The 22925-nt window shown below is 41.2% G+C and overlaps 1 protein-coding gene across 2 annotated transcripts in view; it reads left to right on the top strand.

The window, feature by feature from the left end:
- Positions 1-22925, top strand: part of cabin1 (calcineurin binding protein 1) — a 564595-nt gene that overhangs the window by 106946 nt on the left and 434724 nt on the right. For both annotated transcript variants that reach the window (XM_073055615.1, XM_073055613.1), the window contains exons 15-17: positions 11700-11894; positions 12600-12836; positions 16275-16425. In XM_073055615.1, coding sequence (XP_072911716.1) covers positions 11700-11894; positions 12600-12836; positions 16275-16425 — 583 coding nt within the window. The remainder of the gene's footprint in view (positions 1-11699; positions 11895-12599; positions 12837-16274; positions 16426-22925) is intronic.

Genomic DNA, 22925 nt, shown 5'->3' with positions numbered 1-22925 from the left:
TGGGGTACAGTTGATCACAGTATGATTGAGTTCAACTTAAATTTTTTTTAAATTAATTTTTTAAATAAGTTTCTACACTACAACAGAAAAAGCCCACCAACAAAATGGAGATTTATACAGTGCAAAACAAATGTGTCTAATATACAATTCATAACAATACAGAAAAAGCACCCAAAATGAAATCATATAAAGTTAGTATCCTCCCCACTCTCCCTTTACAAAACTCCAACCATTACAATGTAAAGAAAAGTTAATCAAAGCTTTCATCACCATAGAGCTGTAAATATAAAAAAGTATAATGCCTACTACGTAAATTATAATGTATTTCACATAAAAAACGTAAAAATTAACCAGAAAAAAAAGCTGAAAGTAAGGGATTGTAATACAAAAAAAAGGATAAATCTTTAATCTAAAGAGGAATTGTGAAAACATTCAAGAAAAGGTCCCCGCAGCTTATGAAACCTTATGTCCGAATTAAGAAGTGAATAATGAACCTTTTCAAGGTCTAAGCAGGACATAATGTCTCTTAGCCATTGAGCATGAGTGGGTGGGGCAACATCTCTCCACCTAAAAAGAACTAACCATCTAGCCAAAAGAGATGCAAAAGCTAGTGTTTGATGTTTAGTCCGACCCAAATGCTTGTCAACTTCACCCAAAGTGCCAAAAGGAGCAATAAAGGGTTAAGTTCTAAATGGCAATTAAGAATATGGGATAAAGTTAAAAAACCATCTCTACAAAATTTCTCCAAAGTAGGACAGGCCCAATATATATGAATAAGAGAAGCCTCGCTCCCTTTACACTTATCACAAAAGGGACTAATATCAGGATAGAACCACGATAATTCAGTTTTAGGCATATGAGCCCTATGTACAACCTTGAACTGCAAAAAGCGAGCATATAAAGAGGTCGAATTAACTGATTTAAGAATTGAATCCTAAACCTCATCAAACAGAGAAATATTTAAATCATGCCCCCAGGCAGTTCTGATTTTATCAAAGGGGGCACGCCTCAAGGTCACTAACTTATCGCAAATAGTAGGTATTAAACCTTTGCCCAATGGGTTTATACAAAGAAACAAGTCCACAACATTTTTCTCTGGCATCTCAGGAAAGTTTGATATTAAAGGGTTAATAAAATGTTTAATTTGAAGATATCTGAAGAAATGAGTATTAGGTAGGTTAAACTTTGCAGACAGTTGTTCAAAAGTTGCAAAATGATAATCAATGAAAAGATCTTCAAAGCGCCTAATGCCCTTTCTGTACCAGTCATGAAATGTTAAGTCTTGCATAGAAGGTTGAAAAAGATGGTTGTGTAAAATAGGACTAGAAAGAGAGAAACCATGAAGGCCGTTATATTTTCTGAACTGAGCCCATATTCTCAGAGTATGTCTAATAAGAGGATTAACAATTAGTCTAGGCAAATGACAAGGAAGTGCAGAAATGGAAAAATCCTTACTAGAGTTCAACTCCATTGCCACCCATTTTGGGCAGTCAGGCTGGTTATGAAAGAACGACCAAAAAGTAAGACAGCATATATTGGCTGCCCAGTAATATAAACTAAAATTGGGCAAGGCCATACCACATTCCCTTTTAGGTTTTTGAAGGTGAACTTTATTAAGTTTGCCTTTCCATAGATAGGATGAAATAATAGAATCTAACAAATCAAAAAAAGCTTTAGAAATAAAAATTGGTAAAGATTGAAATAAGTATAAAAATTTAGGAAGGGTATACATTTTATACAACATTAATTCGACCTACCAGAGACATGGACAGGGGTGACCACTGTGCCAAACTCTGTTTTGTAGAATTTAAAAGATTAGTAAAATTTTCTCAAAAAAGACTCTTAAAGTTCCTTGTTACTGTAATGCCAAGGTAAGTAAATTTATTATTTACTACTTTAAAAGGGAGGTCATGAAATTCTAATATTTGTGCTTCTCTATTAATTGGGAAGAGTTCGCACTTATGTAAATTAAGTTTGTATCTGGAAAGCTGGCTAAATTTATTAAGAAGTAAAAACATTGGGGGTAAGGAAGTAGTTGGATTTGATGTTAAAAGTAAAAGATCATCGGCATAAAGAGAAACTTTATGCTCAACACTCCCCTCCAAATCCCCATCAATTCAGCACAGCTACGAAACGCAATCGCCAGTGGCTCTATGGCCAGATCAAAAAGTAAGGGACTTAAGGAGCACCCTTGCTGGGTGCCACGTTTAAGACTAAAGGGCTGGGATTGCTGAGAGTTAGTCAAAACAGAAGCAGTGGGACATGAATATAGCAATTTAATCCATGTAATAAAACTTTGTCCAAAATCAAATTTTTCTAAAACCGCAAAAAAGATAATTCCACTCCACACGATCAAACGCTTTCTCCGCATCAAGAGAAATGACACATTCAGGAATCCCAGCTGAGGGTGAATATAAGATATTAAATAGAAGCCGTATATTTTAAAAAAAGGGAGGCAATTTTTAATAAAACCAGTTTGATCTTCAGAAATAATTGAGGGTACAATGTTCTCCAATCTACGAGCCAAAACTTTAGTCAAAATTTTAACATCAACATTTAACAAAGAAATCAGCCTATACGAAGAACACACTGTTGGATCTTTACCATCTTTACCTTTTTTCGCTAAAAGAACGATACTTGCCTCATTTTTGCTTTAAGATCAGAAGAAAGCAATATTTAAACTATTTTAAGAAATGCTCAACAGAAATACCATCATTTAAAGATTCAAAGGTATAGAGTCGAGAATAATAATTCTTGAATGTGAAATTAATTTCAGAATGATTCAAAGTGATGTTCCCATTTCCCATTCAAATTTTTGTAATTTGCTGTTAAGCTTTAGAGCATCTTAATTGGTTGACTAAAAATTTACTGGATTTATCATCATGAATATAAAACCGGCTCTTACTTTTGAGAAGTTGGCGTTCAACTGGGTGAGTGGAAATAAGGTCAAATTTAGTTTGAAGTTCCACTGGCTTCTTGTATAATTCCAGATTTTTGGTCTGGGCATATAGTTGATCTGTTGCTTTAATTTGACTGACCAAGTCTAATCGCTCTGAATAGGTCTTTCTTTTCAGATTCACAGTATATGAAATTATTTGACCCCTCAGATATGCTTTTATGGCATCTCAGACAACCAGAGATGAGATTTCAGATGACATATTACTATTTAAAAAAAAGTTATCTGGTCCTTCATTATCTGACAACAAGGTCAATTAAAATGCCAATGTTTATTCATTTGAGGGAAACCAGGAAAAATTATAGACAAGGTAACGGGCATGATCCGAAAACAATATACTCTGATAGTCACAAGAGTGAACAGATGGAATCAGCAGGTTATCAATAAAAAAAATAATCAATTCTAGTGTAAGTATGATGGACATGTGGAAAAAAAGAATAATTTCTCTCACTTGGATGGAAAAAACGCCACACATCAGAGATACTATAGTTAGAGAGGAAGGACTGAATTGATAAAGCAGATTTACTTGGTAGTCTAGGAACAAAGGACGATTGATCCAAAACTGGATCTAATCAACAATTAAAATCACCGCCCAATATAAGAGAATATAAACTCAGATCAGGCAATAAAGAGAAAAAACAATCAAAAAACTCCAAATCTTCTGAATTGGGAGCGGACAGGTTAGCCAAGACTACCCTAGCATTATACAATTTCCCAGAGACAATAATAAAGCAAGCATTTGTATTAGATACTTTGTTGTGAAGCTCAAAGGGAACATTTCAACTAGTAAGGATTGAGACCCCCCCCCCCCCCCCCGGTGGCTTTAGCCGGAAAGGTAGAATGGAAGTGCTGCCCAACCCACATTGAAATGAGACAAGAGTTATCAGAATTATGAATATGTGTTTCTTGCAAAAAAGCAGTTACAGCTTTAAGCTGCTTAAGATGTGAAAACACCTTCCTTCTTTTAACAGGATGGTTCAATCCCTTAACATTCCAGCTTATAAAATTCAACATTTAAAAAATCATAGAGGGTAATAGGCATAAACAAAAAGCAAACTTTCAAACAACAGCTTTGGGGCAAAAGTATAAAACAAGAGAATCAGGACTAAAGTATGTCCTGAATAACAAAAAAAAATCTAAAGATTCTTTAAATACTATTGGCAATAGAGATCCCTCCCCCCCCCCCAAATTCCACGACAAGAAAGCTACCAAAAATCAGCAGCAAGCTCTTAAGAAAAATAACCACCCCAAAAACCAACTTCCAGTTTCTTAACATCATCACAAGCTCCATTTAGGTAACAATTCAAAACCCAGAAAACTTATGCACTACGAATTAAAATTATACAATAGACAATAGGTGCAGAAGTAGACCATTCGGCCCTTCGACCCTGCACCGCCATTCTGAGATCATGACTGATCATCTACTATCAATACCCGGTTCCTGCCTTGTCCCCATATCCCTTGATTCCCCTATCCATAAGATACCTTTCTAGCTCCTTCTTGAAAGCATCCAGAGAATTGGCCTCCACTGCCTTCCGAGGCAGTGCATTCCAGACCCCCACAACTCTCTGGGAAAAGAAGTTCTTCCTTAACTCTGTCCTAAATGACCTACCCCTTATTCTCAAACCATGCCCTCTGGTACTGGACTCTCCCAGCATCTGGAACATATTTCCTGCCTCTATCTTGTCCAATCCCTTAATAATTTTATATGTTGCAATCAGATCCCCTCTCAGTCTCCTTAATTCCAGCGTGTACAAGCCCAGTCTCTCTAACCTCTCTGCGTAAGACAGTCCAGACATCCCAGGAATTAACCTCGTGAATCTACGCTGCACTTCCTCTATAGCCAGGATGTCCTTCCTTAACCCTGGAGACCAAAACTGTACACAATACTCCAGGTGTGGTCTCACCAGGGCCCTGTACAAATGCAAAAGGATTCCCTTGCTCTTGTACTCAATTCCCTTTGTAATAAAGGCCAACATTCCATTAGCCTTCTTCACTGCCTGCTGCACTTGCTCATTCACCTTCAGTGACTGATGAACAAGGACTCCTAGATCTCTTTGTATTTCTCCCTTACCTAACTCTACACCATTCAGATAATAATCTGCCTTCCTGTTCTTACTCCCAAAGTGGATAACCTCACACTTATTCACATTAAACGACATCTGCCAAGTATCTGCCCACTCACTCAGCCTATTTAAGTCACCCTGAATTCTAACATCCTCATCATATGTCACACTGCCACCCAGCTTAGTATCATCAGCAAACTTGCTGATGTTATTCTCAATGCCTTCATCTAAATCGTTGATGTAAATCGTAAACAGCTGTGGTCCCAATACCGAGCCCTGTGGCACCCCACTAGTCACTACCTGCCATTCCGAGAAACACCCATTCACCGTTACCCTTTGCTTTCTATCTGCCAACCAGTTTTCTATCCATGTCAATATCTTCCCCCCAATGCCATGAGCTCTGATTTTACCCACCAATCTCCTATGTGGGACCTTATCAAATGCCTTCTGAAAATCGAGGTACACTACATCCACTGGATCTACCTTGTCTAAATTCCTGGTTACATCCTCGAAAAACTCCAATAGATTAGTCAAGCATGATTTGCCCTTGGTAAATCCATGCTGGCTCGGCCCAATCCTATCACTGCTATCTAGATATGCCACTATTTCATCTTTAATAATGGACTCTAGCATCTTCCCCACTACTGATGTTAGGCTGACAGGACGATAGTTCTCTGTTTTCTCCCTCCCTCCTTTCTTAAAAAGTGGGATAACATTAGCCATTCTCCAATCCTCAGGAACTGATCCTGAATCTAAAGAACATTGGAAAATGATTACCAATGCATCCGCAATTTCCAGGGCCACCTCCTTTAGTACCCTAGGATGCAGACCATCTGGACCTGGGGATTTGTCAGCCTTCAGTCCCATCAGTCTACTCATCACCGTTTCCTTCCTAATGTCAGTCTGTTTCATTTCCTCTGTTACCCTATGTCCTTGGCCCATCCATACATCTGGGAGATTGCTTGTGTCTTCCCTAGTGAAGACAGATCTAAAGTACTTATTAAATTCTTCTGCCATTTCTCTGTTTCCCATAACAATTTCACCCAATTCATTCTTCAAGGGCCCAACATTGTTCTTAACTATCTTCTTTCTCTTCACATACCTAAAAAAGCTTTCGCTATCCTCCTTTATATTCCTGGCTAGCTTGTGCTCGTACCTCATTTTTTCTCCCCGTATTGCCTTTTTAGTTAAGTTCTGTTGTTCCTTAAAAATGACCCAATCATCTGTCTTCCCACTCATCTTAGCTCTGTCATACTTCCTTTTTTTTTAATGCTATGCAATCTCTGACTTCCTTTGTCAGCCACTGTGGCCCCTTCCCCCCCTTTGAATCCTTCCTTCTCCGGGGGATGAACTGATTTTGCACCTTGTGCATTATTCCCAAGAACACCTACCATTGCTGTTCCACTGTCTTTTCTGCTAGGATATCCGTCCAGTTAACTTTGGCCAGCTCCTCCCTCATGGCTCCATAGTTTCCCCTGTTCAACTACAACACTGACACTTCCGATCTGCCCTTATCCTTCTCAAATAGCAGATAAAAACTTATCATATTGTGGTCACTACCTCCTAATGACTCCTTTACTTCAAGATCGCTTATCAAATCCTGTTCATTACACAAGACTAAATCCAGAATAGCCTTGTCCCTGGTCGGCTCTCGTACAAGCTGTTCCAAGAATGAATCCCGTAGGCACTCTACAAGCTCCCTATCCTGGGGTCCAGCACCACCCTGATTCTCCCAGTTCACCTGCATGTTGAAATCCCCCATAACTACTGTGACATTACCTTTGCCACATGCCAATGTTAACTCCCTATTCAACTTGCACCCAATATCCATGCTACTGTTTGGTGGCCTGTAGACAACACCCATTAGGGTCTTTTTGCCCTTACTGTTCCTCAGTTCTATCCACACACACTCTACTTCTCCTGATCCTATGTCCCCCCCTTGCAAAGGACTGAATCTCATTCCTCACCAACAGGGCCACCCCACCCCCTCTGCCCACATTTCTGTCCCTACGATAGCACGTATACCCTTGTACATTCATTTCCCAGGTCTGATCTCCCTGCAGCCATGTCTCCGTTATCCCAACAGCATCATAGTTACCCATTCGCACCTGAGCTTCAAGCTCATCCGCCTTATTTCTGACACTTCGTGCATTCAGATATAGAATTTTTAGCCCACGTCTCCTCTCTCTGTTTAAATTGCTGCCTATTGTGCTTAACCCAGCTCCCAGAACTCCCATCGGGCTATACGCCCCTTGAATTTTGTTGTCCTTCCTAAATTTACTTATTCTTTCTTCACATTTAACTCCATGTTCCGTCAGACCATTCCTCTGTACATGTGTCCTCCTTATCACTTGTTCCGCCTCACTTTTCTCTACTACACACTTAATATTCCAGAACCGTGTAGTCCCCACCTGTCCTTTATTCTTCATCTCGCTATCCTCTCTCGCATTCTGGATCCCTGCCCCCTGCAAATTTAGTTTAAACCCCCCCGAGAAGCACTAGCAAACTTTCCTGCAAGAATGTTAGTACCGCTCCAGTTCAGGTGTAAACCGTCCCGTTGGAACAGATCCCATCTTCCCTGGAACAAAGCCCAATTATCTAAAAACCTGAAGCCCTCCCTCCTGCACCATCCTCTCAGCCACGTATTAATCTGTACAATCCTTCTGTTCCTTGCCTCACTCGCATGTGGCACAAGTAGCAATCCTGAGATTGTTACCCTGGAGGTCCTGCCCTTCAGCTTTGCACCTAACTCCCTGAACTCACTATGCAGGACCCCCTCACTCATCCTACCCATGTCGTTGGTCCCTACATGGACCACAACATGTGGGTTCTTGCCCTCCCTCTCGAGAATAACCTGCACCCGATCTGAGATGTCCCGGACCCCGGCACCAGGGAGGAAAAGAAAAATTATACAGGAAAAGAAAAATGATTCCACCAAAAAGTATTAGACTTAACTCGAAGTAATAATCCACAGTAACCTACCCAGGAAAACTATGAAAAAAATTCACTGACTTAAAAGAGCGATCAAGAAAAAAAAAAAGAAAAAAAAGTCCTTATGTGCCATTTTAATTAATCAGACGAGTCTGAGGGAGTCAAAGTGACAGGAAGACTTTCAATAAATTTCTGAGCTTCTGTAACCGAATTAAACCACTTTTTGTCTCCAGTACTAAAGAGTTATTCAGAGACGAGTTGGACAACGCAGAGAGGGCCTGAATCCACAATTATAAAACCCTTTCATAACTCCTTTATACTCGGTGCGAAAGCTCGGAATGTAATAATCAACAATACAAATAGAATGACCCTTGTAATCCAACTTTCCTCTCCGACGTGCTTCCATAATCAAAAGGTCTTTCACCTTATAAAGATGACAACACAGAATTACTGGATGTGGCCTGTGGTCCGACTCCAGCTTAGGCTCAAAGGTGCGGTGAGCTCTGTCTAACTCGGTGGGGTTGGAAGAATGTCTTTCCCAAAAATCTCAGAGTACAGTAGAAAAACATTCAATGGGAGATCCTAGTTCGATAGCCTCTGGCAAGCTGAGGATTCGTAGATTATGACGTCTGCTCCGACCTTCCAGGTCAGTGACTTTGGATGTTAACTTGCTGTTATGTTCTTTCAAGCTGGAACAAATGACTTCCAAATCATGAAAATGACGTTCTAAATCATCAGTAGCGAACTCGAGATAAGAAAGACATTCAGCATGAGCCTCCACTTCGGAATGAATTTGATCCAATTTAGACTCCAACAAACTGAAAGAAGACTTAAATTCAGATATTACAGTTGTGCTGTGAGGATTACATTCCTTGACTTCTCTAGTGCCTTTAACACCATCCAGCCCAAGATCTTAAGGCACAAACTAACGGAGATGGGAGTAGACTCTCACATGGTGGATTGGATAGTGGACTACTTGACAGATAGACCTCAGTATGTGCGGTTGGGAGACTGTAGGTCTGACACGGTGGTCAGCAGCACAGGGGCGCCGCAGGGAACCGTACTCTCTCCGGTCCTGTTCACCCTGTACACATCAGACTTCCAATATAACTCGGAGTCCTGCCATGTGCAGAAGTTCGCTGATGACACGACCATAGTGGGGTGTGTCAGGAATGGACAGGAGGAGGAGTATAGGAAACTGATACAGGACTTTGTGATATGGTGCAACTGAAACTACCTGCGTCTCAATATCACCAAGACCAAGGAGATGGTGGTGGACTTTAGGAGATCTAGGCCTCATATGGAGCCAGTGATCATTAATGGAGAATGTGTGGAGCAGGTTAAGACCTACAAGTATCTGGGAGTACAGTTAGACGAGAAGCTAGACTGGACTGCCAACACAGATGCCTTGTGCAGGAAGGCACAGAGTCGACTGTACTTCCTAAGAAGGTTGGCGTCATTCAATGTCTGTAGTGAGATGCTGAAGATGTTCTATAGGTCAGTTGTGGAGAGCGCCCTCTTCTTTGTGGTGGCGTGTTGGGGAGGAAGCATTAAGAAGAGGGACGCCTCACGTCTTAATAAGCTGGTAAGGAAGGCGGGCTCTGTCGTGGGCAAAGTACTGGAGAGTTTAACATCGGTAGCTGAGCGAAGGGCGCTGAGTAGGCTACGGTCAATTATGGATAACTCTGAACACCCTCTACATAGCACCATCCAGAGACAGAGAAGCAGTTTCAGCGACAGGTTACTATCGATGCAATGCTCCTCAGACAGGATGAAGAGGTCAATACTCCCCAATGCCATTAGGCTTTACAATTCTACCGCCAGGACTTAAGAACTTTTTAAAAGCTATTATTAATGCTTTTTGAGATAGTGATTTAGATGCATATCATATTTTTTTTTACTGAGTTAAGTATTGTATGTAAGTAGTTTTGCTACAACAAGTGTATGGGACATTGGAAAAAAAGTTGAATTTCCCCATGGGGATGAATAAAGTATCTATCTATCTATCTATCTATCTATCTATCTATCTAGCATGTCGATGCTGTTCCAAAATGGAGACAATCTTGGCAGAGAAACCAATCGCAGAAACTTCTTTTTTCCCTGATTTGGTGAGCTTTGAAGCCATTATAAGACATGTGTATACACAGGCAGGAAGGAGAATAAAAAATATAATTATCTGGAGTAAAAAAAAGAGAAGTGTGGACGTAAGAATTAAAATGGAGCGATAGTTTTAAGTGACTAAATCATTGCCATCTTGACTGGAAGTGTTCAACTTGAAATTTGATAGGGAGAAAGGAAGTCTGATGTAGCAGTATTTCAGTGGAGTAAGAGAAATTACAATGATATGAGAGACGATTTGGCCAAAGTAAATTGGAAGGAGCTGCTGGCAGGGATGCCAGCAGAGCAGCAATGATGTACGTTTTTGGGAAAAATGAGGAAGGTGCAGGATATGTGTAGGTTCTTGATTGGACATGGCATCAAAGGTTGTGGAGAGAAGGCTAGGAAATGGGGTTGAGGAGGAAGACAGGATCAGCCATGAAGGCAGGGCAGACTCGATGGGCCAAATGGCCTAATACGGCTCCTATGTCTTATGGTCTAAAATACAGGGAAATCCTGGAGGAAAACTTGTAAGAGAACTGTGACTTAGAAGATTTGTTTTCCAGCAAGGTGATGACCCCAAGCATAAAGCTAAAACTACACAGGGATGGCTGAAAAACAACAAAGTTAATGTCCTGGTGTGACCGAGTCAGAGTCTAAACCTCAAACCAATTGAGAGTTTGTTGCTGGACTAGAAAAGGGCTGTTCACTCATGATCCTCATGCAATCTGACAGAGCTCGAGTAGTTTTGTAAATAAGAATGGGGGAATAATTACAGTGTCCAGATGTGCAAAGCTGATAGAGACTTGTCCACACAGACTCACAGCTGTAATTGCTGCCAAAGGAGCATCTACTAAATTCTGACTTGAAGGGGGTAAGTAATTATGCAAACAATTACTTTATGTTTAAAAACTGTAATAAATTTAAACTAATTTGTAGAAATTTGTTTTCACTTTGATACAAAAAAGTCTTTTCTGTTGATCAGTGTCCAAAAAAGGCAAAATATATCCTCTGTGATTCAATGCTGTAAAAGAATAAACATGAAAACCACCGGGGGGGGGGGGGGGGGAATCTTTTTATAGGTACCATATAATACAGTACAGAAGCTTATTCTAGTTTGTTTAGTTACCAGAATAATGTAGTTAGTATAGTTTAGTTTAGTTATACTGGTAAATGTACAAACATGAGTTGAAGACAAGAAAATAGGAGCCGCTGTGGAGCAATTGCCCCCTCATACCGTTCAATATCATTACAGCCAATCTTTCCAGGCATCTTTTCCTCTTCTGTTCCAGTCCCTGATTCTTTTCATTTTAAAAAAAAGTTTACTTCTACAAATACCCCCAGTGATCTAGCTTACAACCCTCTAGGGTAGAGGCTTCAAAGATTTACCATCCTCTGCAAGAAGTTTCAACAGCAACTGTTTAAATGACTTAAACAGCTGCAAAGTTTGTATCTTGAAAACATGGCCATTGCAAAAGCTTCAACAACTAATGTGAATCCATTTTAATGTAGACAATGCTCTTTACAAAGGAGCCTGGAAATATTTTCATATTTTCAGTGTCATTTAGTTAGATTCATATATCTGCTTCTCAGGTTTGACAATGTTTAGTTTCTAATGGCACTTTTTTTTTTGCCTCTGCTCATACTAGATTGATAAAAAACTTAAGTCACTTGAGAGGTGCCAAAGCCTAGAGGAGGTTCAGCGGCTGTACGAGATGGGTGAATATGACCAAGTTGTGAAACTATTGCGACCCACATTGTCCCTTGGTGCAATTGGTAGAACAAAACCCCTGGAATTCGCTACATCCATCCCTGAGCGACCTGCTCAGCTCCTCCTGCTACAGGTAATCCGGACATCGCAATTCAGCATTCTGGTGTTTCAGCGGCCTTTGCTCAATAGAAAGCAAGCGCTAACAGTACTTCACCACACAAACGATTTCAGCTGTGAACCTTGACTATTCAAAGCAGGCTTGTATCCAGTGTCCTATCTTGTATGTAGCCTAGGCCTGTGTTTGTCTACCATCAGTTAGTTTATTTGTCAGGAATAACATAAAGATTGCTTGTCAGGAACAGATTGAACCCTCGTCTGAAAAATTGACCATTTTGCATCAGGGAGTTGAGTCAAGTGCCATTGGATTTGATCAGAAACTAAAATCCTGATTAAATTTAAACTCGAGTTAATCATCAATTTTAGGGCTGATATTGTGGCAGAGATCTTTATCCTTTTAACATTGTCCTAAATACAGACTCCAAAATGTCACTGTTGTGGAATTAAATGATTTTCTGAATTACAGATAGATGAATAGTGGTGACATAAACCTATCAATACATGGAATATTTATAAAATATCCAATGATGTGCAATGTACTGATGTCTTTGAACCAATGAGTGTACGTATCCTATTCCTGCAATATCAAGTTCCTCTTAAATTTGTATTAACTGTGGGGTAACACATCAATTTGGAAACCTTTTTCATTTTTTTTACTTCACTGTTTCCCAAAATATTTCCTTGATTTGATGAATAGCTTCTTACTCTCTCTTTTTATTAGGATTCCTTACTAAAGCTGAAAGATTATCGGCAGTGCTTGGAATGTTCTGAAGTTGCACTGAATGAAGCCATTCAACAGATGAATAATGTGTCATCTTCATCCTCAAAGGAAGAGTGGGTTTCAACGGTGACTCAGCTGTTAACTGGGATTGACTATTCTTTGTCTGGTGACAGCAGTATTCTGGAGGAGCAGGCTATGAACCCTTGCTTTGTCAGATTTGCTAATAATCTGATACAGGTAGGGAGACCATATTATTTGGTGGAACACATCTATTTCAGTTGCTTTCAATCATTTCCTGTAGAGGTCTTTTCTTGTTTGTGTTTATCCTAAAGAAGTTCTGGATTAACTGGATAGCTGGGCTATTCTTTCCTATAGAACTGACACATTCTAGTATCCAATTGATTTGTTATTTCTTGCTTCTATCAGAGTAATGTTTTAATATGTGTGATACGTGTCTTTTTGTTTCTTATACAATTAATGGTAATAGAATGTAAAACCAGAAAAAATAACTATTTCTTGAATTGGTTGGGTATGTTCATCCATCTGGATGCATGTACATTTTATTTGACTCTCTTGTTAAAATCCTGACCTCACTGAGAACCTGATATATCTAAAATGTCACTTAATATTCTGAGGCATCTGTCTTGCGTGCCAACAAGAGCTTGCAAGGCTCTGTTCCACTTGCCCCACCTGCAGTTTTCAAGCATTTTCAGTCTGCAGCCACTGTTCTGCTTGAGAAATGGCATTTAAAAGATATTATATTTGTTTATTTTTCTGCACCAAACCCTTATCCCTCAATTCCTTTCATGTCCAAAAATTTCAGTTCCAATTCTGAATGTACTGAGAACCCAGAGTTCTCCTACGTGAGGAATACTGAAGATTCATATACTCTGGGTGATTTCCTTTTTATGTCCCCTCTATCCCGAATGAGTTCTTCCCATATATATATATATATATATATATATATATATATATTGTTCTTGCTCTTCCCCCTCGTTCTCCCTCACCCTCACCCTGGTTTTCTGTATGTCCGTTACTCATCTCCTACTATGCTCTGCTTCATTCCACTGTGCAAATTACTTTAAACCCTTCTGGACATTTGTAGCTTACCTCTTCACAAGGATGTGGACATGTTCCAGTTCAGTTGCAAATAGCTTGTACAATTCCCACATTCCCCAGAAATGGTCCTGATGATCCTGGAATATAAAGTTTTTTTTCTTTAAACATAATTTTTTCAACTCATTGTTCACCTGGCCTGTTTTCCCATCCCTGTACTTGTTATCTAATTTTTTTTTAAATAATGCAGTTTAATTCTCTCAATTCTCCAACACAATGTCCTTCTTGGTAATGAATAGTTATGAGAGCTATTAATTTAACACATCACATGCATTCTCAGACTGTCTCTCTTGGACTTTTCAGAAGCTCAATGAAAGTGGCATATGGAAAGTGCCTCCATCTGTGGGTCCCACAGTTTGCCTCCTCGTTCCATAGAACTGAAGTGGTAGCATTTATTTTAATTTTATTTCATGCTCAATACTGAATCAATGGTTAAGAAAAAGAGTTCAAAATTAGAATTTATTATCAGAGTAGATGCATGTCACCACATGCAACCCTGATATTCTTTTTCTTGAAGGCATACTCAGCAAATCTATAGCATAGTAACTGTAAACAGGGTCAATGAAAGAGCAAGAGCATAGAAAACAACAAACTGCAAAAGCAAATATAAATAAACAGCAATAAATAATGAGAGCATAAAATAACTAGAGTCCTTAAAGTGAGATAATTGAGTGTGGGAACAGCTCAGTAGATGAGTGTTATCCTCTATTGGTCAAGAGCTTGATGGTTGAGGAGTAGTAACTGTTGTTGAGCCTGGTGGTGTGGATCCCCGGGCACTTGTATCTTCAATCTGATGGCAGCAGCGAGAAAAGAACACGGCCTCCCATCCACTGAGTACATCATTGGATGATGCTTTCCTATGACAGCGATTCATGTGGGAGTGCTCAATGGATGGGAGGGCTTTATCCATGATGTACTGGGCCGAATCCACTACCTCTCGTCAGCTTTTCTGCTCAAAGGCATTGGTATTCCCATAACAGGCTGTAATGCAGCCAGTCAAGACTCTCCACTACATATCTATAGAAGTTCGTCAAGGTTTTTGATAACATGCTGAATCTCCACAGACTCCTTAGGAAGTAGAGGCGCTGTCGTGCTTTCTTTGCAATTATATTTATGTAGGTCCTCTGAGATGGTGACAGCCAGGAATTTGGAGTTACTAATCCTCTATACCTCTGGTTCTCTGATGAGTAATGGCTCTTGGACCTCTGGTTTCCCTCTCCTGAAGTCTACAATCAATTTCTTGGTCTTGCTGACATTGAGTAAGAGGTTGTTGTTGACACCACTCAGCCAATTTTCCAATCTCCTTTCTGTTTGCTGATTCATCACCACCTTTCATGTGGCCCACAGCAGTGGTGTCATCAGCAAACTTGAATATGGTGTTGGAGCTGTACTTAACCACACAGTCACAGGTGTAAAATGGGTAGAGCAGGGGGCTAAGTACACAGTGCTGTGGTGCACCTGTACTGATGGAGTTTGTGCAGGAGATGTTTTTGCAAATCTAAACTGACTGGGTCTACAAGTGAGGAAATCTAGGATCCAATAAATAGCACAAGGAGGTATCAAGGCCCAGGTCTTAAGTTAGAAAAGAGTTTTCTAACAAAATTATGTTACTTTTCCTTAACAATGTGTCTCTAAATAGTATTTTTTTTCTTCATTCTAGTTCTTGAGAGTTCTGTGCCTTTAAGTGTTTCAATGTGTACCACTGCATACACTTTATAAAAATATTACCTCTATTTTGTTTTTCTTTGTAGTAAAAATTGGAGAATAAACCTGTTCCACTAAATGTTTCATCCATGTTAATGGTCATTTCAGATTTCTTCTCAAAATTTGTTTATTCCCTAAATGTTTATTAACCCATCAGACCCTTGGAGATGTTTAATTTCATTTTAAATTTTGAGACTTAAGGTTATTCTTGTCAACTAATTCTTTCTTGTCCTTTCACTGATGCTTCTGTTCTCTAAAGTGGAACCACCCACTTCCACTTGGCTCTTAGCCATAGAATGCTTCTTTATACACCTATTTTCTTTTAATAACCTTGTAGTTTAGTAGTAATCCTGAAAATGCCACATGTGAGGACCATTTTAATTTGATAATTGTTTAACAGCATTACTGTGCAGTGTCTTGGTACGTTTTGTCACATGGAAGGCACTACACAAATGCACGTTATTGTTGAGAATGTTGTCATTGTTCTGCTAATATGAGTTAGTGGGTTGATGGAATAAAGGTCAGACAAGAAACTTAATTTGCGATATTAGAGAGCTTTTCATTACTCGTCTTTCTATGGGATCTAGCCTAAATTGTAAACTGCAGCTATTGTGTTTGCTGATCCAGCCTGGCTTCCATATGAACTGGATTTTTAGTGTTAGTTATTTGCTGCACCATTGTTGACTGCTGTACTGTGTAAAAGCATTATATTAATACTGGTTATTGCTGTTACATTAATTCTTGGGTTATCAAGATGCCTTTGGCTTTTTAAGAATTCACTGCAGAAGTGACCATGTACTGCAATGTAACACTGGAAATAATAAGTAGTCTCTATATATCTGATTACTGTTACAGATAATTGACAATAGTATGGGGTTATCAGAAGATGCCAAAGAACCCAATGTGTCATCAGTGCTACCTTGGATAACCTTGTACAGAATCATAAAGCATGAAGAGGATGAGTTTGACACACTCCGCCGGCAGCATTGTAAGAGTGAAGACTCTGGTTAGTACTTCTGCCTGAATCTGAGCTCTGGGCCTGAACTCACTGAAATTTAGAAGATCTCATTGAAACCTAACGAATATTGAAAAGCCTGAATAAAGTGGAAAAGTCTAGGACCAGAGGGCGCAGTTTCAGAATGCAAGGATTTCCTTTTAGAACAGAGATGAGGAGGAATGTCTTCTGTCAGAATATAGTGAATCTGTAAAACTCATTGCCACTGATAGCTGTGGAGGTCAAATCATTGAAGAGAATTTTGATAGGTTCTTGATTAGCAGGGGTGTCAAAGGTTACAGTGAGAAGGCAGGAAAATGGGGTTGAGAGGGATAATAAATCAGCAATCATGATTAATAAAGCAATTTCGATGGGCCAAATGGTCTAAGTACTCTATGTTCCTATGCCTTAGAGTAATAGAGAAGTACAGCACAGAAACAGGGCCTGTGGCCCATCCAGTCCATGCCGAAACCATTTAAACTGCCTGCTCCCATTGACCTACACTGGGACTGTAGCCCTCCATGTACCATCCATGTACCTATCCAAACTTCTCCTAAACATTGAAATCAAGCTCACATGCACCACTTGTGCTGGCAGCTCATTCCACACCTTTATGACCTTCTGAGTGAAGACGTTTCCCCTCATGTTCTCCTTAAACTTTTCACCTTTGCCACTTAACCCATTTCTGTAGATATTTCATCATTTCCTGAGTAAATAAAGATGAAAAAAATTTGTTTTAAGATCTCCCCCATCTGTTTTGGCTCCACACATGGATTACTATTCTGATCTTCCAGAGGACCAATTTTGTCCCCTGCAATCCTTTTACTTTTAACATATCTGCAGAATTCCTTAGGATTCTGTTTTACCATGTCTACTCAAGTGACTTCATGCCTTCTTTTAGCCCTCCTCATTTCATTCTTGAGTGTTCTCTTGCATCTCTTGTACTTCTTCATTTGTTCCTACCTGCCAGTACCTGCAATGCATCTCTTTTTCTTCTCTTTACCAGGGCCTCAATATCTCTTGAAAACCACTTGTTATCTTTTGTTATCTGTACTCAATACATTGATTTATGAAGACCAATATGCCAACACTTTTCTTTACAACCCTATCTTTACCTTCTACCTTTTATTCTGACAGTTGCATACAAGTTTTGCACTCTCAAATTTCGCTTTTGAAGGCCTCCCACTTACCAAGTACACCTTTCCCACAGAAGAGCCTGTCCCAATCCACACTTGCCAGATCATTTCAGTTATTATCAAAATTAGCCTTTGTCCAATTTAGAATCTCAACCTGCAGACCAGACCTATCTTTCTGCGTATTCACTTTGAAGCTAATGCCATTGTGATCACCAGATACAAAGTGTTCCCCTACACATACTTCTGTCACCTGCCCTGTCTCATTCCCCAATAGCGGATCCAGTACCACATGTTCTTTCATTGGGACTTCTATGTACTGATGAAGGAAACTTTCCTGAACATATTTGACAAAATCTATCCCATCTAGTACTTTCGCAGGATGGGATTTGCATTCAATATGTGGAAAACTAAAATCTTGCAACAGTTACGATATTACTACAAATTTGTTCCCCTAAATCTCTAGGACTGTTGAGTGGTCTGTAATATAGTCCCATTAAATTTGTCATACTTTTCTTATTTCTCAGTTCCACCCATATTAACACCTCACTAGACGAATGCTGCAGTCTGTTCTGACAGAGCACTACTGTGACATTTCCCTGACTAGTAACACCACCACCTCCTGTTCCTCCTGCTCTGACATGTCTAAAACAAGGGAACCCTGGAATATTGAGCTGCCAGTACTGTCTGTCCTGCAACCAAGTCCCACTAATGGCTACAATATCATAATTCCAGGTGTTAATCCATGCTCTGGGTTCATCTACCTTTCCTACGATACTTTTTGCATTGAAATACACTGTATGGAGCTCAAGACACTAGTTGTACCATGCTCAGTCTTTTGATTCCTGACCTTGAATATGAGGTCTTATCAACATCTGTGATCTTATCTTCTAAATCAAGTACACTCTATAGGGTTTAGGCATGCTAGTAATTTCATTTGTATTGTTGTTTATGCATAAATTGAGGGGAAGCTTCCTAATATTGACCTGTATTTCTACATGGCTGATTGTAATCTGACAAATTTGCAGTGCTGCAAGCGATGGGGAAGTGCCATGCAGGTTTGCAGGTGCCGTATGCAATGATCGTTCAGTTGGTTTATTATTGTTTCATGTATCGGGGTACAGTAGCAAAACTTTGTTTTGTTACATCAACACATGAGGTGGTACAAGGCAAAAGCAGAATAAAGTGTTACAGCTACAGGGAAAGTGCCGTGCAAGCAGATAATAAGGTGCAAGGCTCTGATGAGGTAGATTGTGAAGTCAAGAGTCCATCTTATCATAGAAGAGGTGCATTCAATAGTTTAATGACAGTGGGAGAGAAGTTATCTTTGAGCCTGGTATGTGGTTTCAGGCTTTTGTACCTTCTGCCCAATGGGAGGGTGGTGAGTAGGGATTAATATCCAGTGTGAGTGGGGTCTTTGATAATGCTGGCTTCTTCGCTGAGGCAATGAAGAGAGGAGGCAGAGTCCATGGAGAGAGGCTTGATTGTTTGATGTGCTGAGCTGTGCCCACAGCTCTGCTGTTTCTTGTGGTCATGGGCAGATCAGTTACCATAACAGACACTGATGATTCTAGATAGGGTGAGTCTGCGTCTATAAAAATTGGTGAGGGTCAATGGCCATACCAAATTTCCTGAGTCTATTGAGGAAGTAGATGTGCTGGTGAGCTTCCTTGGCCTTGGTGTCTGTAGATGGACCAGAATAAGCTGTTGCTTAGGAACTTGAAGGTGTTATCTATAACTCAACATCATTAATGCAAACAGAAGCATGTATACCATCTCTCCTCCTGAAGTCAATGACCAGCTGTTATGTTTTACTGACATTAAAGAAAGGGTTATTGTCTTCGCATCATGTGTATAGGCTCCCGCTCTCTCACTCCAACTTGTTGTTCTATGGTGTCGTCATCTGCAAACCTATAGATGGAGGTTGAGCAGAATCTGGCCACGTTGGCTTGCCCTATTTCTGCTAACTCCACTGTTGCGCATTTTAGAACATGGAACATAGAAATTTACAGCACATTATAGGCTCTTTGGCCCACAATGTTGTGTCGAACGTGTAACCTGCTCTAGAGGCTGCCTAGAATTTCCTTAAGGCATAGCCCTGTATTTTTCTAAGCTCCATGTACCTATCTAAGAGGCTCTTAAAAGATTCAATTGTATCTGTTTCCTCCACCACTGCTGGCAGTGCATTCCACGCACCCAGCACTCTCCGTGTGGAAAAACTTACCTCTGACATTCCCCTTGTAACTACTTCCAAGCACCTTAAAACTATGCCCCCTCATGTTAGCCATTTCAGCCCTAAGAAAAAGTCTCTGGCTGTCTGCATGATCGATGCCTCTCATCATCTTATACACCTCTATCAGGTCACCTCTCATCCTCTGTCGCTCCAAGGAGAAAAGGCCAAATTCAATCAACCTATTCTCATGCTCCCTAATCCAGGCAACATCCTTGCAAATCTCCTCTGCACGCCTGACTGCTCATCAGATGCTCCAGACTAGTTCAGAAGCCGGTGAAAACCTGGCCAGCAGGAGCCATCTCTGCTCTTCAAGACTGCTTTGAGCACACTGACTGGCACATGTTCAGGGAGGCTGCAACTGATGGCAACACTACCAACTTAGAGGAGTACACAGCATCAGTGACCAGCTACATCAGCAAGTGCATTGATGATGTTACTCTGTCGAAGACCATCACTATACGTGCCAACCAGAAGCCATGGATGACCGCGGAGGTGCATGCGCTGCTGAGGACCCGCAACTCTGCCTTCAGAGCAGGCGACAAGGCAGCTCTAACAACAGCAAGGGCCAAACTGTCCTGAGCCATCGGAGGGGCAAAGCGTGCACATGCCCAGCTAATCCACAGCCACTTCCAGGACAGCGGCGACACGCGGCGCATGTGGAAGGGCATCCAGGACATCACCAATTACAAGACAACGTCACTTGACTATGCAGGTGATGCTTCCCTCCCAGATGTGCTGAATAACTTCTATGCCTGGTTTGAGGCGGAAAATGATGTGGCAGTGAGGAAATCCACCCCTCCTACAAATGACCAGGTGCTGTGTCTCTCCGTGGCTGATGTGAGAAGAACCCTGTGCAGGGTCAGCCCACGGAAGGCTTCTGGACCAGACAACATCCCTGGTAGAGTGCTCAGAGGATGTGCAGACCAGCTGGCAGATGCTGTCACTGACATCTTCAACATCTCCCTGAGCAGCGCCACCATTCCAACGTGCTTCAAGGCCGCCACCATCATGAAGTGTTTCAAGAGGCTCATCATGAGGCATATCAAGACCCTGCTGCCCCCCCCCATTGGACCCCCTGCAGTTTGCGTACCATCCCAACTGCTCAACAGATGACGCCATTGCCACCACCCTCCACCTGGCCCTAACCCACCTGGACAAAAAAGACACATACGTTCGGATGCTGTTCTTAAACTTCAGTTCAGCATTCAACACAATCATCCTTCAGAAACTGATTGGAAAGCTGAGCCTACTGGGCCTGAACACCTCCCTCTGCCACTGGATCCTAGACTTCCTGACTGGGAGACCTCGGACGGTCCAGATCGGGAGCAGCATCTCCAACATCATCACACTGAGCATGGGGGCCCCCCAGGGCTGCGTGCCCAGTCTACTGCTGTTCACTCTGCTGACCCATGACTGTGCTGCAATACAGCTTGAATTACATCATCAAGTTCGCCGATGACACGACCGTGGTGGGTCTCATCAGCAAGAACGATGAGTCAGCTTACAGAGAGGAGGTGCAGCAGCTAATGGACTGGTGCAGAGCCAACAACCTGTCTCTTAATGTGAATAAAACAAAAGAGATGGTTGTTGACTTCAGGAGGGCGCGGGGCGACCACTCCCCGCTGAACATCGATGGCTCCTTGGTAGAGATCGTTAAGAGCACCAAATTTCTTGGTGTTCACCTGACGGAGAATCTCACCTGGTCCCTCAACACCAGCTCCATAGCAAAGAAAGCCCAGCAGTATCTCTACTTTCTGTGAAGGCTGAGGAAAGTCCATTTCCCATCTGCCATCCTCATCACATTCTACAGGGGTTGTATTGAGAGCATCCTGAGCAGCTACATCACTGCCTGGTTCAGAAATTGCACCATCTCGGATCGCAAGAACCTGCAGCGGATAGTGAGGTCAGCTGAGAAGATCATTGGGGTCTCTCTTCCTGCCAACATGGACATTTACACTACACGCCGCATCCGCAAAGGAAACAGCATTATGAAGGACCCTGTGCACCCCTCATACAATCTCTTCTCCCTCCTGCCGTCTGGGAAAAGGCTCCGAAGTATTCGGGCTCTCACAACCAGACTATGTAACAGTTTCTTCCCCCAAGCTATCAGACTCCTCAATACCCAGAGCCTGGACTGACACCTTGCCCTATTGTCCTGTTTATTATTTATTGTAATGCCTGTACTGTCTCGTGCACTTTACACAATCCTGTGTAGGTCTGTAGTCTAGTGTAGCTTTCTCTGTGCTGATTTTTTTAGTTAGTTCAGTGTAGTTTTTGTAATGTGTCATGTAACACCATGGTCCTGAAAAATGTTGTCTCATTTTTACTATGTACTGCACCAGCAGTTATGGTCGAAATGGCAATAAAAGTGACTAGACTTGACTTGACTTCTATAGTTTCCACATCCTCCCTGTAGTGAGGTGACCAGAACTGAGCACAGTATTCCAAGTGGCATCTGACCAGGGTCCTATATAGCTGTAACAGTACTTCATGACTCTTGAACTCAGTCCTATGGTTGATGAATGCCAACACATGCCTTCTTAACAACACAGTCAACCTGCATAGCAGTTTTGGGTGTCCTGTCGGCAGAGACTCCAAGATCTCTCAGATCCTCTACACTGCCAAAGGTCTTGCCCTTTATATTCTGTCTACAAATTTGACCTACCAAAATGAACCACTTCACACTTATCTGGGTTGAACTCCATCTGCTGCTTCTCAGCCCAGTTCTGCATCCTATTGATGTCCCACTGTAACCTCTGACAACTCTCCAGACTATCCACAACACCCCCAACCTTTGTGTCAGTAGTAAACTTACTAACCCACCCTTCTACTTCTTCATCCAGGTCATTTATAAAAATCACAAAGAGGAGGGGTCCCAGAACAGATACCTGCGGAACACCACTGGTCACCGACCTCCATGTAGAATACGATCCATCTAAAAGCCCCCTGTGGGCAAGCCAATTCTGGATCCGCAATGCAAGGTCTCCTTGGATCCCATGCCTCCTTACTTTCTGAATGAGCCTTGCATGGGGAACCTTATCAAATGCCTTTCTGAAATCCACATACATTGGTCTACCTTCATCAATGTGTTTTGTTATATCCTCAAAGAATTCAGTCAGGCTCGTAAGGCAGAACCTTCCCTTGAC

The sequence above is a fragment of the Hemitrygon akajei genome, chromosome 9, assembly GCF_048418815.1.
Source record: "Hemitrygon akajei chromosome 9, sHemAka1.3, whole genome shotgun sequence".
Lineage (NCBI taxonomy): Eukaryota > Metazoa > Chordata > Chondrichthyes > Myliobatiformes > Dasyatidae > Hemitrygon > Hemitrygon akajei.
Note: the sequence above shows the minus strand (reverse complement) of the source record. Positions and strands in the feature narration are given on the sequence as shown.